Consider the following 23,453-nt stretch of genomic DNA (forward strand, 5'->3'; position numbering starts at 1 on the left):
TATTCAATTTTTTTTATTTATTTCATTTATTCAATTATAAAAAAAAAAATAGTGACGCCCATTCAACAATTACCGTGTTTACACTAAATCGGCTTTTGAATCGGCTTTTTCATAGCGTGTAAACGCGAGTAACTTGCATCGGCTCGCGGTTCAGAACCGGCAATTTGCACCACCAAAGTAGTAAGTGCAGAACCGCGAGCCGATGCAGAATCGGCTTTTTTACTACGCGTAAACAGAAAGCCGATTCTGCATCGGCAATTTGTGCGCATTTCATTTACTTTACCATTGTGACGTAGTTGTAAGCGCACTGATCCAGCGTTATCTTTATTATGACGTATATTGTTGGTGTGCGTATCATTTCAGGTTTTTGCATCGGCTCGCGGTTCTGAACCGCGAGCTGTTTAATACATCGTGTAAACGCAAACCAAAAGCCAATTCTGCATCGGCTTTTGGTTCTGAACCAAAAGCCGATCAAGTGTAAAACAATGTTGGTCTCTCGTGCGTTCTTGTGACGATGTACATATCATAACATTACTAAACAACTTCATAATACACATGTACATAGGCATAATTATATTTGTAAGTACATCTAGAACAATCTAAAATGGAAAGTAAACGATCATACTCATTTACAATAAAGATATATACATTGATTTTAATGCAAAACAAATGATTATTATTAAGACATGTAGTATTTTAATAAGCCGAGATTCAAATGTTTGTGAGTTGTGAGTCGAAAACCTATACAACACTTTATCATGAATGCAAGAAAAACAACACTTGAAACATGAACCCAGCATTAGGTCCATGCTTGAATGAACAAATTAAGGTGATAATAATATAAACAAATTTTGCTTTGAATTCTAAAAGCGAGGTTGATTGACAAAATAAACAAACAAACATGTTTATCGGAACAAAATTTCCCATGTGGAATGGCTCATGTATATGACCCCCAATCATGCACATTGTGCTTGTATATTAAAAGAAATTGAAACAAGGAGAACTTGCATCTGAATGTTCTCGTTATTCCGATATATAGATATCTATATCATAGATATAGGGCTAGTGGGCCCTTAGTCCCCCCCCCCCCACCCCCGCACACGCAAACACAAAAAGCAACGTATCAAAATAATTAAGTGGATAATAGGAAAGAGAAAAGGGTGGAATATCATATTTCTGAATATTTTGAGAAAAAAAAATCATCTGAAATAGGATTTTCATTTAAAAAAAAATCGAAATTTCGTTCGCTCGGGACTCTTTATAATTTGTATAATTTTTTTTCTTCCGTTTTTGAAGAATGCAGATGAATTGTTACTTCTAATTTTCTTTTATCGCAGGCCTGTTGCAGGTGTCATCAATTTCTGTCCGATCGGGTTAGCGCTGGATAGGACCCAAATGATGGATACGATTCAACATGAGATGTTTCACGTCCTGGTAAGAAAAAGGGGTCAACATACCTTATCAATTGTGATAATAATGATGATATAGCATTTATGAGGCGCCGATTATCTACATGTAGTTGCCTATTCAACACGTTCATCAACGGCCAACTATATTCCGTATCAGGCCTACCCTGGTTTCAACCCCAGCTGCTAAACATGATAAACAGGAGTCGCAGAACCGGTGGGGGCTGGCGGGGGATTCACCCCCCCCCCCCCCCCTTAAAACCGTTATGCGGCCCCTGCTAAGAAGTTGCTTTCAAGGAGTTAATTCTGCCGGACCTGATCACTTGGGCTGAGTGCAGCACAATGTAAATCAATTTCTTGCACACGTAAATTACTCCATGGCCAGGATTCGAGCCTTCGACCCCCTATTTTAATGTCCGTAGACTAATCCACTGGGACACAACATTGATTGTATTGACAAAATACTGATAATTAATTATCATGCTGATGGTGGAAATGGGAACACGAGTATATGCTATAGAATTTTCAGTGTAATACTATTCAGAAATCCAACCTTTTTCAGGGATTTTCTTCATCAATGTATGGCCTCTATCGAGATGCCAGAGGAAAACCTTTGACACCAAGAGAATCAAATGGGCTACCGGCACTTAATCAAAAGTAAGAAGCATTTTACATTTTATTGAAGAAAATGATAAAACCGCAAATAATGGTGATAATGACGAAGAAAAAGGAGATGATGATGGTGATAATGATGATTATGATGATGATAATGATGATGATGATGATGATAATGATGATGGTGGTGGTGATGATGATAACGATGGTGGTAATCGCAATAAATTGTTCTTCCTGGTAATTAACATTATCGGAAGAAGAAGAAGATGGCGACGATGATGATGACGATGATAAAGAGAAAAATAAGAAGGATGAAGAAGAATAGGTAGTTGAAAGGCAGAGAGAGGGAGAGAGAGAGAGAGGAAAAAGCAGTTGAATGACAAAAAAGAAAATTGAAGAAGAAAGTAGAAGAGTGAAATTTAAAGTAGGAAAAAATATGAAACTTGAAAGAAAATAGGAATGGCAGATTGACAGAAAGAACAAAACAAAAATGATAATAAAAAACTATCCAAAAGTGAGACAGAAATGATAAATTGAAGTATTTGATGTAAAGGAATAGGACATTTTTATGATTCACGTACGAATGGTCAAGATATTTGTTACTCTTTAGCAAACACATTTTAAAATTTGATGTTTTTTGGTTATATGTAGAACTATTGAATTCGAATGGAGTGATCAAGTGATTCGCAATTTCACATTGGATTGGGACTATGCTGGCGGGACAATGCAACGGTCTGTCCAGGCATTCGTCTTGCCCAACGTTCTGGTGAGTTTAAAGATTTGAGATTAAAAGTATCCTATGCTCCAATCCGATTGCCTATCAAACCAAGGACACTGATGGGAATGAAATCGACAAAATGTCTTTTCATGATAATAACTTGTCAAAGAAGAAAGCTTTGATTACTTCACAACCGGCTTGACAGAATCTGATCGAGTGATCTATCGGGCATTAACATCTTGTCTGTCAAACCGATGCAGTGGGCCAGAATGAGTTGAAAGTTCGCCAAAATTATATTCCGTGTTAGATTTTTACTTTAACATGTTGGTGTTGGGTAATTTTGGGCGTAGAATCGACTGAACATAATCTAAAGCCGATATGACGTCACCTTGATACCAAATTTTGATTGGCTGCTTAAAACCTATTTGTGAAAAGACAAATTACGCTAAACAATGTGTGGTATATAAATTTTGTGTTATGTGCTACTTTAAGATTGACCAGAGTGAATGTTGGTTTATGCTTCTCACATGCCTAAAAGGTGTGTATGATATGCCGAAAATAATTTTATGGCATCAAAATGATCATTAATTAGATTTATAAAAAAAACCTTTAAAATCTGAAAAATATTAACCGCGCTTTATCAAGCTGTGTTGACTTGTGTAAAACGCAGAGTATATAACACCACGAATGTATCACTATGAGGAGGGTTTTTGGCTGAAATTATTCTACAAGTAAGTTTAACTCTAGAAGAGTTGTGGGTATAGCCCTTATTTGCGTTAGCAACCTTTATTTTGTTTATAATGCCCGGAATTCATGTCATTTTCATGGAATGGAAGGGGAATCGTCCTCGCCGTGCAAAAGCGAACGGCAATGTACACCCATACGGTGCGCTACGATGACTGCACGGTATGAAAATGACCGTTTTTGAACAGGTTTTTGGGGTGTTGTGTCAAGTAAAATCGGCTCTAACATGACAACGGGGAAAAACGGGCAGCTAAATTTGGTATCGACTTAAAGCTTAGACATCGGGAAAAATTATGTTTATAGAATTTAGACGGAAATCCACGGAAATCTAAACGTTTCTAATGTAAATGCAAAAAACATGGATTTTCAGCCTATTTCGAAGAATAATCATCCTATAAACCGCCTGAAAGGTGTCTTTTATCTACTTTGAACCCTTTCCTACGAAAAAAGAATATTTCAGGATTATGTTGGAGCCATTTCAGATTCCTACATGAAAAACCTCCTGTGAAATGGCCTGTTTTTCAACTAGGTTATCATATACGCGAAATTTCGCAAAATGTCACATTTTACGATTTGAGGTAGGAAATTAACAACCTTTATGCAAATTCCGGAATGAAATATTTTGCTGAAGTATTCTTCAAAGTGTTGTCTTTCAGCTGGGCATAACAAAAATTAAAAATCTGAAATTGCCCAAAATGACTTTTGGCGCACTTTTGTTTCGCCCCGGCCCACTGTGCGATGGTACGAATGAGGAGGGACCCACCCTAAATGTCTTTTCGTGATTATAACTGGAAGATGAGAAAACAATGATAATTCCATACCTGGGTTAACAAACTTTTTGATTTTCTAAAGGATGCAAGGAATGTTCCAATTAGAATTAATGTATATTCTGGGGTATGTTTCCTAATATTTCTTATAAAACAGGTTTTCAGTACCATTTTAAAGCTACTAAAATCATTAAATCTGATTGGCTGATCGCAAACCTTTGTTATAGAAGTTGTGCATTTGTTATTAAAACAAGTCTTTATGAAACGGCACCCTGATTTGACTAACGAGTGAGAGAAACCCATTCCCTCTCTCAAAATATGCAATTGATGCAATTCAAAGTTGATTTGCGATTTTTCTTATATCATATCTCTTAAGCTACATAAACTTGGAACAGTTGCATCTTGAGTAAATTGAATCCATCGCGAATCTTTTAAGACTGGGTCCCGGTAGTTTGTTCCTAGAATACTGTCCTTTGTACCTTGCTGATATCGATTGTCATTTTCTTGACAGCGGGAAGCCAGAGCCCACTTCGGGTGTCCTAGTCTGATGGGCGTGGAGTTGGAAGATGGGGGAGGATTCGGCACAGCTATGTCACACTTTGAGAAAAGAATTCTAGCGGTAAGTCATATACGAGATGAAAATGAGCGATAGGTCGTGTAGTGGAACCAGCAGACATCATTGGTACTATTCATGCTATATACATCGCATACTTCACGATTGATTATCAATCCGGTTTTTAAAGTTGGAAGTCGTGTAGTAGTCAACATGAACATTCAAGATCGAATATCATTGTATAAATAACTGAGTTAGCATGATTATGTGATTGCAAAAGTAAATTCCCGGGCAGCTTCCAATTGTGATGGGGGGGGGGGGAGAATAAGACCACATCACAAGATTCAAAGAAATGCAAAAGCGAGGGAACGAATTGACCGAGCGTGTCATGGGGGGGGGGCTTTGAATTTACTAAAGAAAAATTGAAGGATTTTTGTGAATTTGGGGGGAATTTTCAGAAAAAAGGGAAGCTTTCAAAATTTCGGGAGAGCCGCTGCCACTGCCCCCACCATGCCCATCATTCCTATCTTTATTTCCAAAACTCTTTCGGAAAAGTGTAAAAATTACAATTTATTCATAGAATTTTGTTTCGCTTTACAGACTGAATCAATGAATGGAATGTTAACTGCAGTTCGCGTGTTTTCTCGTATCACCCTTGCTGTGATGGAAGATACAGGATGGTACATACCTGACTACAGCATGGCTGATAAACTCAACTGGGGCAAAGATCTCGGATGCGATTTCCTTCTGAAGAGCTGCAAGAACTGGATCGATACGAGAATCGATAGGTAAGGGCGACCTCATGCAAACTTTCAATCATTGTTAAACGGATTACAGTTTTTCCTCACTCAGAAAATTGCTTTCCTCGTTCCTTTACGCTTCTTCTTCCTGACTTTCCCTAAAAAAAACTTGGACCAGCAAAGAGTAAATAAGTTGAGGAGTCACGGTTCCATTGGTTTGACTCTCGGGTGCGACTCCCGTAAAGTAAATGGGTACGTGCGGTCCTTAAGACTCCATTTTCACGCCTTGCCAGTAGTTCCAAAGCATATAATTTTCCTCCTTTTTCATTGACCAACGCGTTCTCCCCGTTCCGATTCCCCTCAGTTCAGGATCCATTGCTCGGAGTCACCCATTTCATGTTAACTCCAGTCCCCAAGTACTTCCATTTTCAGAGGGCCATCTCATTTCGTAGCAACTTCCGCTCAGCAGTAGACGAATTGGCAATTTACCTTCAGATTTTGGGACTGCACATCCCTACCCTTTCCAAATCCGAGTACCCCCAACCCCCTTCCCGGGTGACTACGGCATATAGGTTACATGCACAACCATGGAAACCTTGAAAGAGCATGATCCATTGTCGTCTATTCCCCATCCATCTTTCATATGTATAATATAACATATATCTCCTTGTTGTATAGTGGTCTTTCTCCTGCCCCATGGTGCAGCCGTCGTAATGATAGTAGTTGCCACGCCGAAGGGACGGATGCTGCCGTTTGCAAGATACGCACTTATAACTCGCCTATCCCATCAATCTATCAGGTAAGGACCTAAATGTACCATAAATTAACGAGAAAGAGAGATTCATATGTGCTTGCATGTTGTCCTAACGAATTATGAGAATCAGAAAAGTAATTTGCAAAAGTTTAAGTAATCGAATAATGCAAACCAAAAAATATGAACAACTCTTACTTACTTTACATTTGTTATTCTAATCCAAAACATCTACCGAACACTCAGAGATATGTACACCATCCAAGCTAGCACAAGAACATTATACCCATATCACAATGGTGTAGGCTAAAGTTTATAAAAAATATACATATTCAAAAATATATTCTGCTTTCTTGGAAATGTCATTACAATATCTTGAAAACATTAAAATTTGACTTTTTATGAAACATTAAATATAGTAAATATTTCAAATGAGGAATGTAGTGGACTGTAACGTTTCAAACAACATTATGTGAAAAATATTTGGCTGAACCATTACAAATTTAATTTTAAAAGTGATTTGGTAGCTTGAATGATATGGAAGTCAAGGGCAAATCTCACATTTATTCCGATAAATAAAACGACAAAATTTAATTTTTCAGCAAAATGATTATATCAGGTCTTTTTTTAAATCTTCTCTTCATGGGAATGTCAAGATTTATAACAAAATACAGATACACATTTTGTTACCCGAGTAACAAACCGCAATTTAATGACCCGACAAATAGGATCATTGTCAGTAGTCGTATATATTAATTATTGTTTCCTTGCAAAATATTGCCAATTCGAAATTGACATACAAATTACATGACCTCGGTCATCAACAATACACAACTTATTTTTCTTAATTCGATATTTCTATTATTTTGACGGGTTTATGTCATCGATCCAGTGCAGAGGCTTGTATTGATGGAACATCAAAAGTAACAAATGAATCAATTATAGGCGTATTATTCATTCACAATTCTAGCCGCTTTCTGTGTTGTAATGAGTCACCTATTACAATAGGTCCATGGTCTGACCCTCATTGACAGGAGCTTAGGAACGATTTTAAAGAGAAAAAGGGGGAAAAAGAGAGAAAAGGTTTCACTCCAAAATGAAGGTAATTTAATTTTTTTTTAATGATAGGCCACCCAAAAAGAAATATTTCCACTCCAAAATGAATGGGATTTTGGTCAGGAAAGATTTGACAAGTAAAAAAGTGGGTTTGCGCTCCCGAATGGAGGAGATTTGGGTCTTAACATACCAACATAATTTCCAGGGGGTGCTGCCTAAGGTTTATAGCATATACACAGCATCCCCAGAAAAGGCTTGCTTCCCAAGGATATGCTCATTGACTGTTAGTGTTTATTTAACTGCGTTTGCATTCTAATTGAATATTTACTATGTTTTATAAATTGGTAGTCTTGAAATATACCTTCTGAGATAACTATTAGTCATAAAAATTATCAATTAGCCTATGACTGTATTTTTATAGATAAATTAAAATGATTTTGTCAGGAAAGGTACCTGTTTTGCCACTTGATGACATGATTATTGTGATATATGAATGTATTGAGTAGTAAATTTAGTGTGTTATCATTTTTGTTGGTTTATATTACAAGACTACACGCTCAGAATGTTGCATTGTGGATAATAAACCTGGCCAGATATGAGCACCTGAGGCCTTGGCATGGTTCTATTCAAGGCTGCCGTTTCGTATGCTCTTTAATAAATGCATACATTGCAAAAAAATGGTTGAATCGTATAAATCTTAATGTATTCTCTCATCAGATGTTTACCGAAGTCGATGGATTCGAACCAGCCGATCTTACAAGAATTGGGGGCAACCGTTTATCCGATTACTGCCCATATTATGAGGTACGTTACGAGGCCGGGGGGTAAGATAATCCCAAGGGGGGATTTATTTACAGTCACGAAAATTGTTGTAGTTATCATTTCGTTCCTTAATCCCTCGTTTACTCGAACTTATCTCTCCCTTTGTTATGTTTTTTCCGTTTCATTACTTGTAATTTAATCGGATGGAGTGGCTTGATACACACCAGTACCCCTGAATTGTAAATTAGCTTCATATAAATGTCGCGATACACACAAGAACTAGGTCATGGTGACCTACATGCTTTATGATAAAATGCGTGTTCTTATATGAGAAGATCACCTTGACGAAAAAATGAAAAGAAAATATTGGTGAAGGTTTGAGGAAAATCCATCAGTTATTACAAAGTTATTATATCTTTAATTTTTTAATTTGTGGCATCATATACTATACCAGCTTCCCCATACGTTATGTAATATAAAATGCATACATTTCAACTTTATAATGGTTCATGATGACTTTTAAAAACCGTAAGTAGCGGGTTTGAAATGATTTGTCTGTTGATGTATTGAACCGAGGTACAATATAAAAACACTCTTTTCTTTTTTTTTTTAGAAAATGACATTTTATTCATTTTGTTACTACACGTTGGAATCTGCTTAAATATGACGCCATTTTAATCGAAATATAAAAACTCTGAAATCTTCAATTGGTGGATTTTCCTCAAACCTCGCCAATAGTTTTAATTATTTTCCCTGTTATTTTTTTTTTTTGGTTTTACAATAAACTTATTGTCAAGGTGCTCCTCTCCCTTTTAATGTTAAGTCACACCACTGAGGCACCTCAGGGCCGGATCAAAGATTTTCCAAAAGCGGGGGATTTTTGTACTGAAAAAAATAACAAGCCCTCCCCCCAAAAAAAAAATGTCAGGAATAATTCGAGACGCAAAAAAAGGTCCTCACTTGAATATGAACGACACATTCCCCTTACAAATATTTGCTATTACTTTCAGAGGGGGGATGACAGGTCGGATGTGCCCCTACCTAGCCGCCACTGGGCCAACCTCACACTCATCAAAGCTATTTCGTAAGGCATATACCATGGGCTGGTTTACAATCGGTTTCAGTGGTGTGGCTGTAATACAGTAGGCCTAAACCAGGACTTTGACAGGGGCGCTTTTGTCATTTAAAACTTTCTCATGTCTGGAATGAAAAATTATACAATGTTGAGATATTTATGATTTGATTTGTGAAATTTGTTGATTTTTCATGTATGATTCTTGCAATAGTCTTCTGTTACTGTGCTATGTATTAACAGACCAATAAAATATCAGTCACAATAAAGCAAAATGAAACTAAATTACTGTATTGACCGTTTGACCGTATCTAACAATTTTCTTCACCGAGGCAGACTATCCAACAATATGTGACAGACCCTTTGAGTAAAATTACGCCGATAATTGGAAATATTTCTATTTCATCCAGTTGTAATTCAAAATAATACTCTTAAGCTCCATACGACTTGATCATTATTATTATTGCTCATATACCATCCCAGGTCGACATGGATTCTCCGCATAACCTATCAGCAACCGACTTTCACTGCACAAATACGGAAAGTATGTTCACGAATCTTTTGAATTCTCTTTTCTGTCGAGTTGATCCGATTAAGCTCACTTTGATTTGATTTATTTCCTTGTTATGTTGTGTAGCAGAGACTATTCGAAAGATAATGTGATGAATACATTCATATGTGGATTTACATAAACAATTAATGAACATAGTTGACTAGCCAATTAAGAAGGAATCAGGGGGAATCTGAAAAATTTAATCCAATTATTTCAAATTTGATATATAATTTTGTGTTTGCGATGTATAGTAATTAAAAATGATTGAAAATGCTATTCAAGTTTGATCTTCAATCGTAGGTTTTTATTTAGTGTTTGGGAGTGTACGATACGATTGCAAGATAATCATATGAACATGATGTCTTTGGTTAATTTGGTATGATATATTACAAAGCAATATTTACTCCAGGTGGATAAGTGTCGCCATTATGTACAGTATCTCAGAAAATTTGTTTACCATTAATTTTTTTTTCACGATAAATGCGATGATATTTACACGTAAGGCACTGCACAAATATTTATAACCTTTCTATAGTTTGTCGGTTTCATTTATAAATTGTTTCAACAAATGCAAGTAATATCTGAAAAAATGTAATTCCAAGGTCGATGCACAATAAAACACCTCTATTCATACATGCATACCATAATTTCTGATTTGAATGATTATGTTATTAGTATATATTATGCCATTAGTATAATCCGAAAATGTGGCTAAATGATGCGAGTGAGCAAATTAGCTTGATTTTTTTTTAAATCCATTTTCATTCGTTTTCTAGTTATCGATGATTGCAGACATAGTAAATGTACAAACGGTGGAGTATGTCGTGACATCATGAATGGTTATTACTGCGATTGCCCAAATGGATATTCAGGGGTTTTCTGTGACTATGGTATGTATGTTTATTTATTTATCTATTTATTTCACTATTTAAAATACAATAATGATAGTGTTACATTGACAGAATGACAGATGTGTGAAGCACAGAGTCCCTTGAATAAGTAGGAAGATAGTAAATCCGTTGATATGACGTCACTGCATGATATTACATCACTTATCATGGAATATAAATATTACACAATACACGCATGCGTTATTCCATCATGTAAAATCATCTGAATAACGAAGACATGCAATTGAATGGGTGAACATGATGAATAAGAGAAGTTTGGTACGGAGGGCGCCATCGGCTTAATGTGGAGCAGTCCATGAAACAATAATTATCGCTGAGAACTGTTACAAGCTACGGAAATCCTTGTATCTTATTGGCTCAGAACAAAAAGATGAGTAAAAATCAATGACAAGATACTTCATTAAATGCTTCCCGGGTGGAGACGGGGGGGGGGGGGTAGGGCTTGGGGCTGAGGAAGTAACGAAATTTATATTTGGGTTATTTTATTGTAATTGCAACATAATCAGAGTCCCTACTTTTCCGAGTCTGCTTGACTTTTCACATGTCAACAATCTTTGACGAAGAAGAAACAAATCAATTCTCTATTCTCATTCTGCAAAATATATCGGAAAGTTATTGACTCATTGGATAACACATTTCATATTTTACATGAGCCAGAAAATGAATTTTCATTCATGCACATCTCTCAATATTACTCCTGTACAATCTTTGCCTTTGATAATACCTTACTTGTCATTTCTCGTTTATGTTCATTATTTTAATTCTATTTGATTGTTTAGTGAATGGAGACTGTGCCACGAATTCAGACTGTCAAATGAACGAGGTTTGTTCCTCCAACCATGGTTGCGAGTGCGTCCGAAACAGAATACGCGACGATAATGGACATTGCATCGGTGTAACAGGTATGCCAACTTGAGGGTTTGTTTTTAGAGGATATTCAACAATTAAAGATTGTGTGCCACGGTACAATGGCATCATGGTAGCTTAATTTTGATCAGTTCTCCTACCTGACATGGATTGAAAAACAAAAAAATGATTATAATCTTATTTGTGTATTCAACATTGATGAACAATCATGTGAATGGACTTCATTTGGTTTTCTATGAAACTAAATCTCGTCTCACGTCTGCATTTTGCAAGATCTATGATGTTTTAGAAGAGTGAAACATCAAAGCGTTGTGTGTGAATTATTTTTTGCAGATGTACAAGAATACACAATAACTGTGAGGATAACGGAAGTAAACGGAGTCCCAGCTGTGTACCAGCCATCGCTGACGGGCAAATCTGGAGAAGGATTTAGAAATGACATAGAATATGAGGTATGGAAAGACAAAATCTTTGAAAGCACCGGGGAACGTTACATCTTCATTTGTCGTCAGACCTACGAGTTGTCAGATTATTAAACAACTTTTATTTGTTATGATTGGCCGAGAAGCACATGCCTTCTGCTATGGCTACTATGGTAACCGTCGGGTGATGACAACTTGTAAGTGCTGAAACTTGGCATGAAATGGTGGTCTCCGGGATGTCAAGAATGAGTCAGAGTTATCGCATCATGCATCACGATGCGAATTAATAACCATATAGGCCTAACCATCCACAATATGTACTGAAAACTTTCTTGAAATTGTTTGCGGGATGCCATAAATAAGAATCGGCATCAATATATGTGTGTTGCAACGATCCGGGTCCCCTTTTCACAATTACCTCTCACCCAATTAACAACAACACGTCAATATCTGATAACGATAGTAATATGCAGTACCATATCATGGACATGATTGGTAAAAACCTTACATGAAACTACGTACAGTAACCGCTCTCTTTCTCCAGATTCGCCAGATGACATGGAACGATTCAGCCATTCGCAGTGCCTTATTGAACGTCGTAACCAGGAGGGTTTACAGAGGGAGCATCATGGTGGACCTGTCGGTCATCCTACAGAAGAACGCCTCTACACCCATCTCACTGGCCAATCTTGCAGGTGTTGCTTCCATGCAGAATAGCATCTTGCGGAAGAGTGGCACTGCATACACGGTGGTGCCAAGTGAAACAGTCGTCCGAGGTGAGAACGGGGGCCATACGTCATGTCCTGGGTGCTCGATACGATCTCAGGTTCTCGGTTGATGGTTTCTCCTGATCATTTGTACTTCGACCAGAGGCGGTACTTCAGAGGGTGGGCAGGGAGGCCATCAACTCGCATGGTTTTCGAGAATTAAAAAGGGGAGAAGTGATAAAAGAGAAGAAAATAAGAAGACAGAAGAGTATAAAGAAGAGAGGTTGGCGTCATGTTATTCTATTTCTACCCAGTAAACAGGTAAAGGAAAATTACGTTACCTCGGGCTAGGTCATTTTGTACCTTTCCTATCGGCAACGGATTCGAGTTCATCGAGGGGTTAGTTTCTTGGGTTAATCAGATATTCTTTGGCACTGTTAGAGGACTGGATGAGTCTTTTAATTTATTTTATGATAATTTTGGGGTAATTTATCTGTAGTTGATTTGTAATAATGTTTGATTTGTATTGTATGATGTATATTTTATTTGTATTTGTTTATTATGTACATGTACATATATGATGGAAATGAAATAATAAACTTGAACTTGAAATAATACCCAACCTAGCACTCCAACCCCATATTTAATTGCCAACCCTGGAAAATATTGACTCATTCTGGTTTTCATTTGGTACACTTCGTCACAATTTCCCTCTTAGATACCAACGAATGTGAAGATGGAGCGGGAAACGACTGTTCTCACTACGCCGAGTGTATCAATACAGAAGGAAGCTACGAATGCTCTTGTCTTCCGGGGTTTACTGAAGGAACAGGGGTACTTTTAGGACGAGAATGCATAGGTATGGATTATATATGATTGGATATGTGTGAGGAGGCATGTATGGGAATGGGAGTGAGTGCGCCTGATCGTTGGATGGGGTGTGTGTGTGTGTGTGTGTGTGTGTGTGTGTGTGGGTTAGGATGTGGGCGTGTAAGGGTTTGTGTGTGTGTGTGTGTGTGTAAAACCCTGTTAATCCGAGGTGATATTGTATACTTCACCCGGTCATACTGGTAGATCCTTAGTTATAGGAATGCTTCACAGTAGGGATGCGGGTGTGTAGGAGTGTTGGGGTGTGAGGGGGAGGGAGGGTGTGTGTGTGTATTTTCATGAAGTCTGTTGGCGTGATCGGATGTGTAAAGGAGGGTGTGTGCCTACATGTCCCCAGATCTGATTTTCTACTATTTCGCTTGGCCATTGGTCCTCCTTCAGAAATACATTAGTTTAGTGGGTGTCGGTGTATTTGTGTGTATTCTCCGATACATAACTGCCATTTTTATACTGGGATTTTCTACGAAATCATGTATTTGATTGGTTGTATGGATATGTTGCTATGATAATTAACATTAATGGTACTTGGTATTTTGCAACTTAGCCAAAATTTTACTAATTAACTTGTGTGGTACCAAAACCCAAGTCATTTCCCTTTTTGCGTAGGTAGGCACTCCACGAAATTAATGTGTTAAATCGGTACGCTATTGGGAGATTAGATCTTGAATACTTCAGCATTTTCACCATTTTGCTGACATGAATCTGAATTAGCTCTATACATTATCAAATGAAATCATTGTTACTTTTTTTCCAGACATAGATGAGTGTCAGTCTAGTTTGGACAATTACTGTTCGCTTGACGCCCAGTGTATAAATATGATGGGGTCATACAACTGTAGCTGTCGTGAGGGCTATGAAGACGATTCACCTAGCGATGACGGGCCCGGTCGAGTGTGCCACAAACAGGGTATGTAATTACGTAATAATTCTACTCGTTTGTGTCTGTACTTTTAATCTTTCTATTCATTTTTGTTAATACTGGATACTTGCTATGGTAGATGTAAGCGGTATAGATGTAAAGGAGAATGAACGGAATCTAAGCGGGTGTCTTAAAATGTTCGCATATCTCCAGGCAATATTTTAGTTTTACCTCTATTTTGAAAATGTGTGTGTGTGTGTGTGTTTGAATTTAAGCAGATGTGCAATCGGATATGATTATTTACGTCTGGGCCGATCTTAAAGGGATGGTCCAGGCTGGAGATATTTATATGTCAATAGAGTAAAATTCACAAAGGAAAATGCTAAATCTTTGATCAAAATCGGATGACAAATGACGAAGTTATTTAATTTTAAAGATTTGCATTATTCCGGTGAAACAGCTCTAGGCATGTCTTCGTGAATATTCATTAAGTGGGCTGATGATGTCATATCCCCACTTGTTCTTTCGTATTTTATTATATGAGATTAGGTTTATTCAATTTTTTCTAACAAGAATTAAAACAATATGATTGACAACTGATTAAGTGCATATTTTATTTATTGCCGCAACTTATTTCATCATAATGGAGACATATCATTTACACATATATGAAAAAAATGAAACAATTATGATCTCATGTAATAACATAAGAAAAAGGAAAAAGGGGATATGACATCATCAGCCAACCTAATGAATATTCATGATGTGCATATTACCTGGTTTCACAAAATATTGATAAACTTTAAAATTCAATAATTTCGTTATTTATTATCAGATTTTGATGAAATTTTCAGCATTTTGCTTTGTGAATGTTTATTTAGATATAAATATTTTTAGCCCGGACCATCCCTTTAAACGTGACAGGGCTCGAACCTTGAAACTGTGCATCAATTTCTATTTTTAGACAATCATTTTACAAATGAAATTGGTAACCTCTGATAATACACATTGATATTCTTTGTAGAGTGATCGCAAGAAACATTGGTGTCATCAACAAACTTAAAACATTTTTATCTCACAAAATACTTTTGACCCTCTACTCAACCCTCATCCTCCCTTATCTAAACTACGGAATTTTATCCTGGGGTAATTCACAAATAACACAAACTAATAAAATATTTTTGCTCCAAAAACGAATTGTTAGAATAATTGAAAATGCCCATTACCGTGCTCATACAAGCCCGTTATTTAAAAAAAAATATAATACTAAAAATCCACGATCTCTATCTCCTGAACCTTGGAACTTTTATGTTCCAGCTATCAAAAAACGAATTACCCACCGCAATTACTTCACTCTTTACCAAAAACACTGACATCCATACATGCCCTACAAGACAAGCTATACAACATCAATATCACCCCCTCTGACTAGAACCACACTCGCACAAAAAAAAACATCATTTACACAGGTCCCAAATACTGGAATGGTCTTCACCAAAGCCTTAAACACAATAGAAATATAAACACCTTCACAAAACACCTAAAACTCTCATTCCTTAATGAGTACAATGTATGACACACATGAACTGTTTTATCTTTTCCACGATACTTGCCTCTCGACCCTATTTATCTTTCTCCTCCCCTTTCCTTTTCTGCTGGACACATAATCGTTTCTTTTTTTTTTTCCCCCAGTTTTTTTAATATTCCCTTATCCCCTAACCTATGTAGTTACTGCCCCCCTTTTCTTTCCTTGTTATTCAAACCTATTTTGCCGTTCTTCATATATGGTATAGATTGTCTTACTTTACTTTTAATTACATACGATTAAGATTACTATAAATTTATCCTAAGGGACTTACAATTACAAGCTTCGCTTTTTAATAAGTCCCTCATTTTCATTTTCACATGCTAACTGTAATCTATAATTTGTCTAATCAAAATGTATCTTGAACAAAAAATTGTATACATTCCATCTATATCCTACGAATCTGTTAATTGATTATTGAAGTATTCTTATGACACTTATTCTGTTTTGTACCTTCATATATATGTATATATATGTTTGTTATGTTTATTATCAGAAAATGGAAGTGAAATAAACTAAACTGAAACTGAATACTGAATTCATGCAAAACAATTGTTTGTTTTTTGGTTGGTTAGTTTTGTTCTGGCTTTGTGCATGTTATTTTTTATATTTTATTTTCAATTCATTGTTCAACTAAGTTTAAATTGGTGTATTATTCTTCCTTAAATGTTAGAATAAGACTACTATCTTCATCTATTTCCATTCTCGTAATTGTTGAGATGTCACAAATTCCCGATTCGTCAGAGAATCGCAAGAAAACGTAATACCACAAAGAATCAATAAGTGATATATACCATATTCATGTCAAAATTTCAACCATCCCTCTACATTATATTTTTTTCTTCTCTTGATTGCAGCCATCCCAAGTCCGTCGTCGCCCCCTGGACTTTCACCAGTGATCATCATCTCTGTGTCTGTTGGTCTTGGAATTTTCTTTTTGATCGCCATCCTCCTCGCATACATATCGTGTTTAGTTCGGCGAAAACGGGCAGGACCGCTATACAACGATCCCCCAAATCCCCGATCTTTAAATCGACTTCCTCGTAAAGACACGAACACTGATGCTAAGAACGTCAAAGCACTCCATGGTGACGTCAGTAGAAACCCAATTCACGATACGCCCCTCCCATTTCACCATCATAAGGCTCCCCACGTACGTCGTACACCAGACAGGCACCTCCCACATAATAATTTTGAGTTGCCCCACTCACATCGCAAACAGGACAGGTCCCACTCACATAAAGATCATGTTTGGTCCCACCCACATCATAATCTTGAGACGAACCACCAACTTCTATTTTCTGCTAGGTCCATAGGAAGCAGTTTAAACTCGAGTTACAGTAAGGCTTATACAGAATCCACGCATCTTTCAACGGAACCTGGCTTATGTGAGGTAGATATGGTTTTATTATTGAACACTTTTAAGGACGTTCCACAGTTAAAGTGAAATCCATGTCATTTTCACCAAACTTTGCACATAGATACTTAAGAACCTTAATATTCGAAATATGCAAAAATTAACATAGGTCCATGTGCTTGATTTTTTGCTATAGAGCTTCAAAGTTCACCCAAATTTATGTTCTTAAGAATTGCGCATTCAAAAGAATTTGGCATTTTTAGACCTCGCAAGAATACTACAATGAGTTTAAACCTCTATTACTCAGTCAAAATACATGAAAAAGTCTTCAAATTTCGGAAGAGAGTTAATAATTGAATCGTTAGAATAGATAATCTAATTATTGTGCTATTTGTTTGCAACTTTAAGTCTAACAGCACAGTCAGTTCTTAAAAATGGCGTAAAAGATACATGTGACAAAAACCCAATCTCAAAAATGTGAAATTTCAATAACAGACTACAAAAGTACAATAAATGCTGCACTTTATTCAAAATCCATGTCATTTTCACCTAAATTTGCAAAGTTGTAGAGGAATATATACTTAAGAGGTACAAACATTAAAAAATAGGGGTTCATGTGCTTGTTTTCAAACTATTAGCATTTTTATATGAGCAAACGTGCTTTTTAAAACACCAAAAATGCGCCAAATGCTTTGTATCTATGTGAAGAAAAATCAAAACCACTCTACCATTTATTCAAACTCGGGGTCATATTCGTGATTCTTGGCAGTACTGCAGAGTAAAGTATTTTGACATTGTAGAGATATTTTTTTTAATGGTCCATGGAATAATTCAATTCTTTTAGCTTCATAAAATAACGCATCGGATGTGCATTTAGGATGCAGATGATGAGAAAAATCAGCTCATACCCACAGCTAATTAATCACCTGTTCATCCATTGTGACGTCAGCGCGCGGAGTGTTAAATATGCGCAGATCATAATGCGCACAAACATAACTGTGGAACGTCCTTAAGCAATTAAATTCTATTATAATAGTCATAAAGATTTTAGATAGCATTCGTTGTATCGAGGAAAGTGGTAGAAACATATATTTTTATCAGTATAGTTATTCAAGTATTGATTAAGTCAGGTATATCTGGCAGGCAATCAAGTTCGGATTGAAGCATCATTTAAACGAAATAAAGGCTGGATTTGGTATTAGTTATGATTATGGTTATGACTGTCAAATTATTTTGTGTAAATGTTGTTTTGCTATATTCTGTTCATGGCTTTGTCAAACTTACTTTGCACCATGAATGTTTGTTTCGAATACAGATCGTGTTCTGAAGTTTAGTTGGTAAAGAATAAAGTTTTGACTTTGACTTTTTATATCTTCTTCTCGTTGACCACAGCTTGCAAAGGATTTACATTCGACGGAAGCTTGTACACCACACAAAGTAAGATATGCACCCAGAAATCGTCCAATATCTCTCGATAACCACATTTGATGACAACTTGACTCTGGCGACACACCGCTTGTCTCCAGAGTTTGTTTTGTATTGGAGTGTTGGTGTTAGAGGACGGAGAGATCCTGCATCAAGGGGAAGGGGTCGGAAGAGTTTATTTCTAAACTTTGCAATAATTTGCAAAAACGGAAACTGTTATATCAAGGCATTTCTAAAAACATCATGAATATTTTGTAGCAAACGTAGAAAATAAATAATGATATAAATTAGAACGAAATCTTATTTTGAACATTGCCATCGACTCGGACCAATTTTTTCATTTTTTTTTCAGACCAAAAAATAAACGCCTTTTAAAATTCAACAAAGAATGCTGCACTGCTGCTGGTCAGAATTTTAATACGTATTCAAATTTAATTTCTGTATGGTATAAATTTTTAGTAGAACATTAGATGTTTCACTAAACCAAATAATCAGCCACTAGGCTACATTACAAAGAGTTCAGTGCGATTTTTGCAACCACTAGGCTACATTACAAAGAGTTCATTGCGAATTTTGCAACCTCTTTCCTAGTTGGGAATCAATCGCATTTAAAGGACAAGTCAACCCCAACAAAATGTTGCTTTGAATAAAAGGTTAAATATCCACCAAGCATAACACTGAAAATTTCATCGAAATCGGATATGAAATAATAATTATAAATGTTAACTATTGATCAAGCGAAATGATAATTTCGCTTAATTTCACAAAACAGTTATATGCACATTCTGGTCAGTATGCAAATGAGCAGACCAATGACGTTATCCACCATTTCTTTTGTATTTTATCATATGAAATATTAAAAGTTCGAATTTTCTCCTCATTGTCATCTGACACAAAATTGTATTCCTTCCTGAACATGTGGAATTACCATTATTTTAACAGTTTATGGTTAAGTCAGGTTGGTCCTTGTTGTCAAATGTATAAAAATTGAAATATTGTATAATTCAAACAATAAAAAATAAAAGAAATAGTGAGGGACATGATCGACCATCTAATTTGCATATCACTGTATTGTGCATATAACTGTTTTGTGAAAAATAAATTAAACTTTAAAACGTCAGAACTTTGTGATTTTACATCCGATTTCGATGAACTATGAATGAATAAATAACTATTTTTACAGTTAAAGAACCGTATTGGCACAAGAAGAGTACGGATTATGTTTAGTGAACCACATTCGTCATGTTGTGCTAGAGTGAAAAATAAAGGCTAAAACACAATGCGATTGATTTCTATTAAGGTCATAGAAATCATGGATAATCACTTGGCCCCATGCAATATTGCTAATGTTTAGCACTTGCGTGCAGTAGAAAAATGAGCATGCCAAGGATTTGACATTTAACCTGTCCAATTTGGAACTAATCAGGTATGAGTACATATGAATACAGAAACGTTCGATATATTGTTTAGCGGATAGCGTAAATAATGTAGAGAAATTTCCGATGTGATGATATATCAATTGATGAGTTGACATTGCAATCATCTAAATTTACAAATTGTTTGACTATGAATAGAGATGATACAGATAACGACTGATAGATAGATAAATAGATAGATAGACAGATAGACATGTATTCAATACATACCAATATATTCTATATATTAATAATGATAATATATCCAATTAAATAGCGCAGTAATTACATGGATAATTATATCCCTATTGTGCTTGATTCTTGATATCATGGGAACAAATTTTAATTGTATGAAAAATGACAACAACAATTTGACAACTATCCTTACTATTGATTCGCCTAGAAGCACAATTACTGGAGTAAATGTCGGATGAAACGTTGGTATGAACCCATTATGAAACGCACCTCTTTATATTTTCCATTTTATTTGCTTCTTAAGTATATGGTTCATGTGACAACAGCTCTATTCTCCCTGATGGAAAGACAAAGACAATCCGTAGAGTAGAATAATCAAGACTAAAATATAAAATATGTACACTTTTGATTTTCGATGCAATACAGTGTATGCGGTAAATTAATAGTATGTTAAATAAAAACATGCATTCCAAATCTCCATTCTGTGAAAATTCCATTAAAGTTTATTTCTTTTTATAAGAAAGTATGAACTTGTTGGCTTTTCTTGCACTTTCATGCATGGATGTTTGGGGATAAATCTATTTGGAAATCGAAGCAAGAGAAACCGACAGCGAAATAAAAAAAGTCTACAATAGAAAGGACGAGAGCAAGCGAGAGACAGAGGGGGGGGAGAGAGAGAGATGGGGGGAGGGCGATTAGGGAGGTAAACTGCCGATTCGTCTATTGCCAACTCGTCCACTCATCACATGGTCTACTTTCATTTAGTCTAGTGCCATTTCGTCCATCAACATCTCGTCTAACAACCATTTGGTCCAATGATCTCTTCGTCTAATCACCAGTTCGTCTGTGACCATTTCGTCTAATCACCAGTTCGTCTGTGACCATTTCGTCTAATAAACAGTTGGTCTAATAATTTTCTTTTCATTCATTTCGCCCAATTAACACTTATCCAATTAGAACAAATGGTTTATGCACTAAATGGCTATTGGACCAACTGGTTATTAGACGAAATGGTAATCAGACCATGTGGATAGTGGACGAATTGATGATAGACCAGATGATAGTAGACGAGTTGGTAATTAGACGAATTGGCATTAGACCAATTGGAAATAAACTATTGAGGAGGGGGAATTACAGGAGAAAGGGTCGGACTAAGAAGCAGGGAGCACGGACGATGATTAACAAGGAAGACGGAGAAGAAAAAAAAGATGGTTGAAAAAGTGAGTGTGAGGGGAAAACATATCATACTACGTGTTTGTGTATGAGGTTTTGTGTGTGTGTGTGCGAACACGTGTGGGGCAGGGTGTGTGTAAGAGAAAGAGACAGTGGCGAAAATATGTCCAGGAAAAGACGGAGATGGGCGAGACAACAAATAATGTAGCTTTCAGATTCGGAATCAGCAAAGTTGCCGGAGTTGCCGGGGAAAATGAAAAATTCTTTAAAGGGAAGGTTCACCCTGACGAACACTTTGTTGTAAAAATAGCATGTAAAATAATAAGTTGATTTGCGTACTGTTACAATTAAAACCATTTTCAATTTTATGAGAAAATGACATTTGACTATTTGTTTACCATACGATACGTAGGAATCATTCTGCTCGCAAATGACGTCACAAATCAATTATTTAAAATTCTAATAGCTTTTTTTATTATTTGATTGGATTTCCTCAAACCTTGGCTGATTTTCTGCTATTTTTACAATAAACTTTTTTTTCAGGTTGAACTTCCCCTTTAATATGCATGGATTACAATAATAAGGGGATTAGAAAGGGGGAATGAAATTAGTTGTACTCAAAGTCATGGTTTAATTCACTATAATAGCGTGGGTTTAATATTCAACAATAAAGTAAAACGTATAAATAATCCATCGCATCAATTGATATATTTGTTGTACCCTTTTCATTTTCAGAAGTGGATATTTATTTACAAATTACAGATCAGCAGCAAATGCCATTGTTCGGGTATCGTAGTAAAGTACTGCAATTGCAGATATTGATGTAATTAATAATTACCTGCTTTTCATGTTTTTGGTGAACTAGATCACTTGAGAACTTTAATGGTATTTTAACTGATGGACCTCTGTAGTACTTACATGAAATGTACAAAAAATACATGTATCTTGATTTTAGTTTGAGCTCAATAGCTAGGGGTCTTCAATGTCCAAATACGGCATCATACAAACTGGATACGGATTGGTAATAATAAAGGGGTAGCAGCTTCGAATAAAATTGGAATAGCCATCGCGATATAGAATAGAAAGTAGTAGAAATAAAGTGAACAAATAAATGAGACCCTTTTTCGCTGCGTCACATGAAATACGTTGTTCTCATATAAGAACAAAGCTTTTGCAAAATATAAAACTAGAATAAACAGCTAATATGAAGCAATCCTGCCTCTAAGCCAACCTCTAAACCTACCCTTATTATAATTTATGAATGAAATAAAAATTATGGATCATTCGCTTCCCAAATGAGATATTCTTGTCAATAGAGATCCCGATAGAGATGTCATTTTTAAGGAAACTGGGGGTGAATTTCTTTGCTACCCGTAACCATTTCAGTAAAATAAATTTCCTGAAGTATGAGTCGGACGATGGAATTCATTATCCTCGTCAAAGTCGGGACCTTCACGTCTTGAATACGGAGGTAAAGGGTCTTCGTAGTCTGTCCAAGAAGCTTGATGACGATTGCCAGGATGAGCAGAGTATCTTGGTGGCTGTCGATTCCGAGAAGGGCGGGCAAAATTACCCCTTGTTGGCGACTTAGGAATAAAAGGAGAAAGCATTTACATTTGCATTTCTACCAATGTTATTGACAGATTATTATGCTTTTATGAGAAGTTGTTTGCCTTCTTTGGCTATTGCCAAGATTCCAGGCAAATTTAACGACGAATAGTGCTGGAAATCGAAAAAATACATCACTCCTGCCCCCCCCCCCAAAAAAAAGTAATTGTTAATAATAAAAATGAATAAATCCATTCAAATAAAAAGAAGCGATAATTCATATATGACATAAACACAAAAACTGGAATTAATGATTATGACGAACATACATGTACATAGAAGTTTTATGGCGCAATTTCAATCT

At 36.1% G+C, this 23,453-nt stretch overlaps 2 protein-coding genes across 6 annotated transcripts in view; one reads left to right on the top strand and one right to left on the bottom strand.

Moving 5' to 3' along the window:
* The window catches only part of LOC129277370 (uncharacterized), a 42,521-nt gene extending 21,673 nt beyond the window's left edge, over positions 1–20,848 (top strand). The window contains exons 6-21 of the mRNA XM_064110190.1: positions 1,338–1,434; positions 1,969–2,063; positions 2,673–2,787; positions 4,762–4,869; positions 5,404–5,591; positions 6,222–6,342; positions 8,068–8,154; positions 9,668–9,728; positions 10,514–10,627; positions 11,428–11,550; positions 11,849–11,967; positions 12,482–12,713; positions 13,363–13,503; positions 14,287–14,439; positions 16,834–17,369; positions 18,726–20,848. Coding sequence (XP_063966260.1) covers positions 1,338–1,434; positions 1,969–2,063; positions 2,673–2,787; positions 4,762–4,869; positions 5,404–5,591; positions 6,222–6,342; positions 8,068–8,154; positions 9,668–9,728; positions 10,514–10,627; positions 11,428–11,550; positions 11,849–11,967; positions 12,482–12,713; positions 13,363–13,503; positions 14,287–14,439; positions 16,834–17,369; positions 18,726–18,821 — 2,386 coding nt within the window. The 3' untranslated portion in view covers positions 18,822–20,848. The remainder of the gene's footprint in view (positions 1–1,337; positions 1,435–1,968; positions 2,064–2,672; positions 2,788–4,761; positions 4,870–5,403; positions 5,592–6,221; positions 6,343–8,067; positions 8,155–9,667; positions 9,729–10,513; positions 10,628–11,427; positions 11,551–11,848; positions 11,968–12,481; positions 12,714–13,362; positions 13,504–14,286; positions 14,440–16,833; positions 17,370–18,725) is intronic.
* Positions 20,663–23,453, bottom strand: part of LOC129277845 (uncharacterized) — a 64,784-nt gene continuing 61,993 nt past the window's right edge. For all 5 annotated transcript variants that reach the window (XM_064110186.1, XM_064110187.1, XM_064110188.1 and 2 more), the window contains one exon: positions 20,663–23,127. In XM_064110186.1, the coding sequence (XP_063966256.1) occupies positions 22,924–23,127 (204 nt within the window). In that variant the 3' untranslated portion in view covers positions 20,663–22,923. The remainder of the gene's footprint in view (positions 23,128–23,453) is intronic.

Source organism: Lytechinus pictus, chromosome 15, assembly GCF_037042905.1.
Source record: "Lytechinus pictus isolate F3 Inbred chromosome 15, Lp3.0, whole genome shotgun sequence".
NCBI classification, from domain to species: domain Eukaryota; kingdom Metazoa; phylum Echinodermata; class Echinoidea; order Temnopleuroida; family Toxopneustidae; genus Lytechinus; species Lytechinus pictus.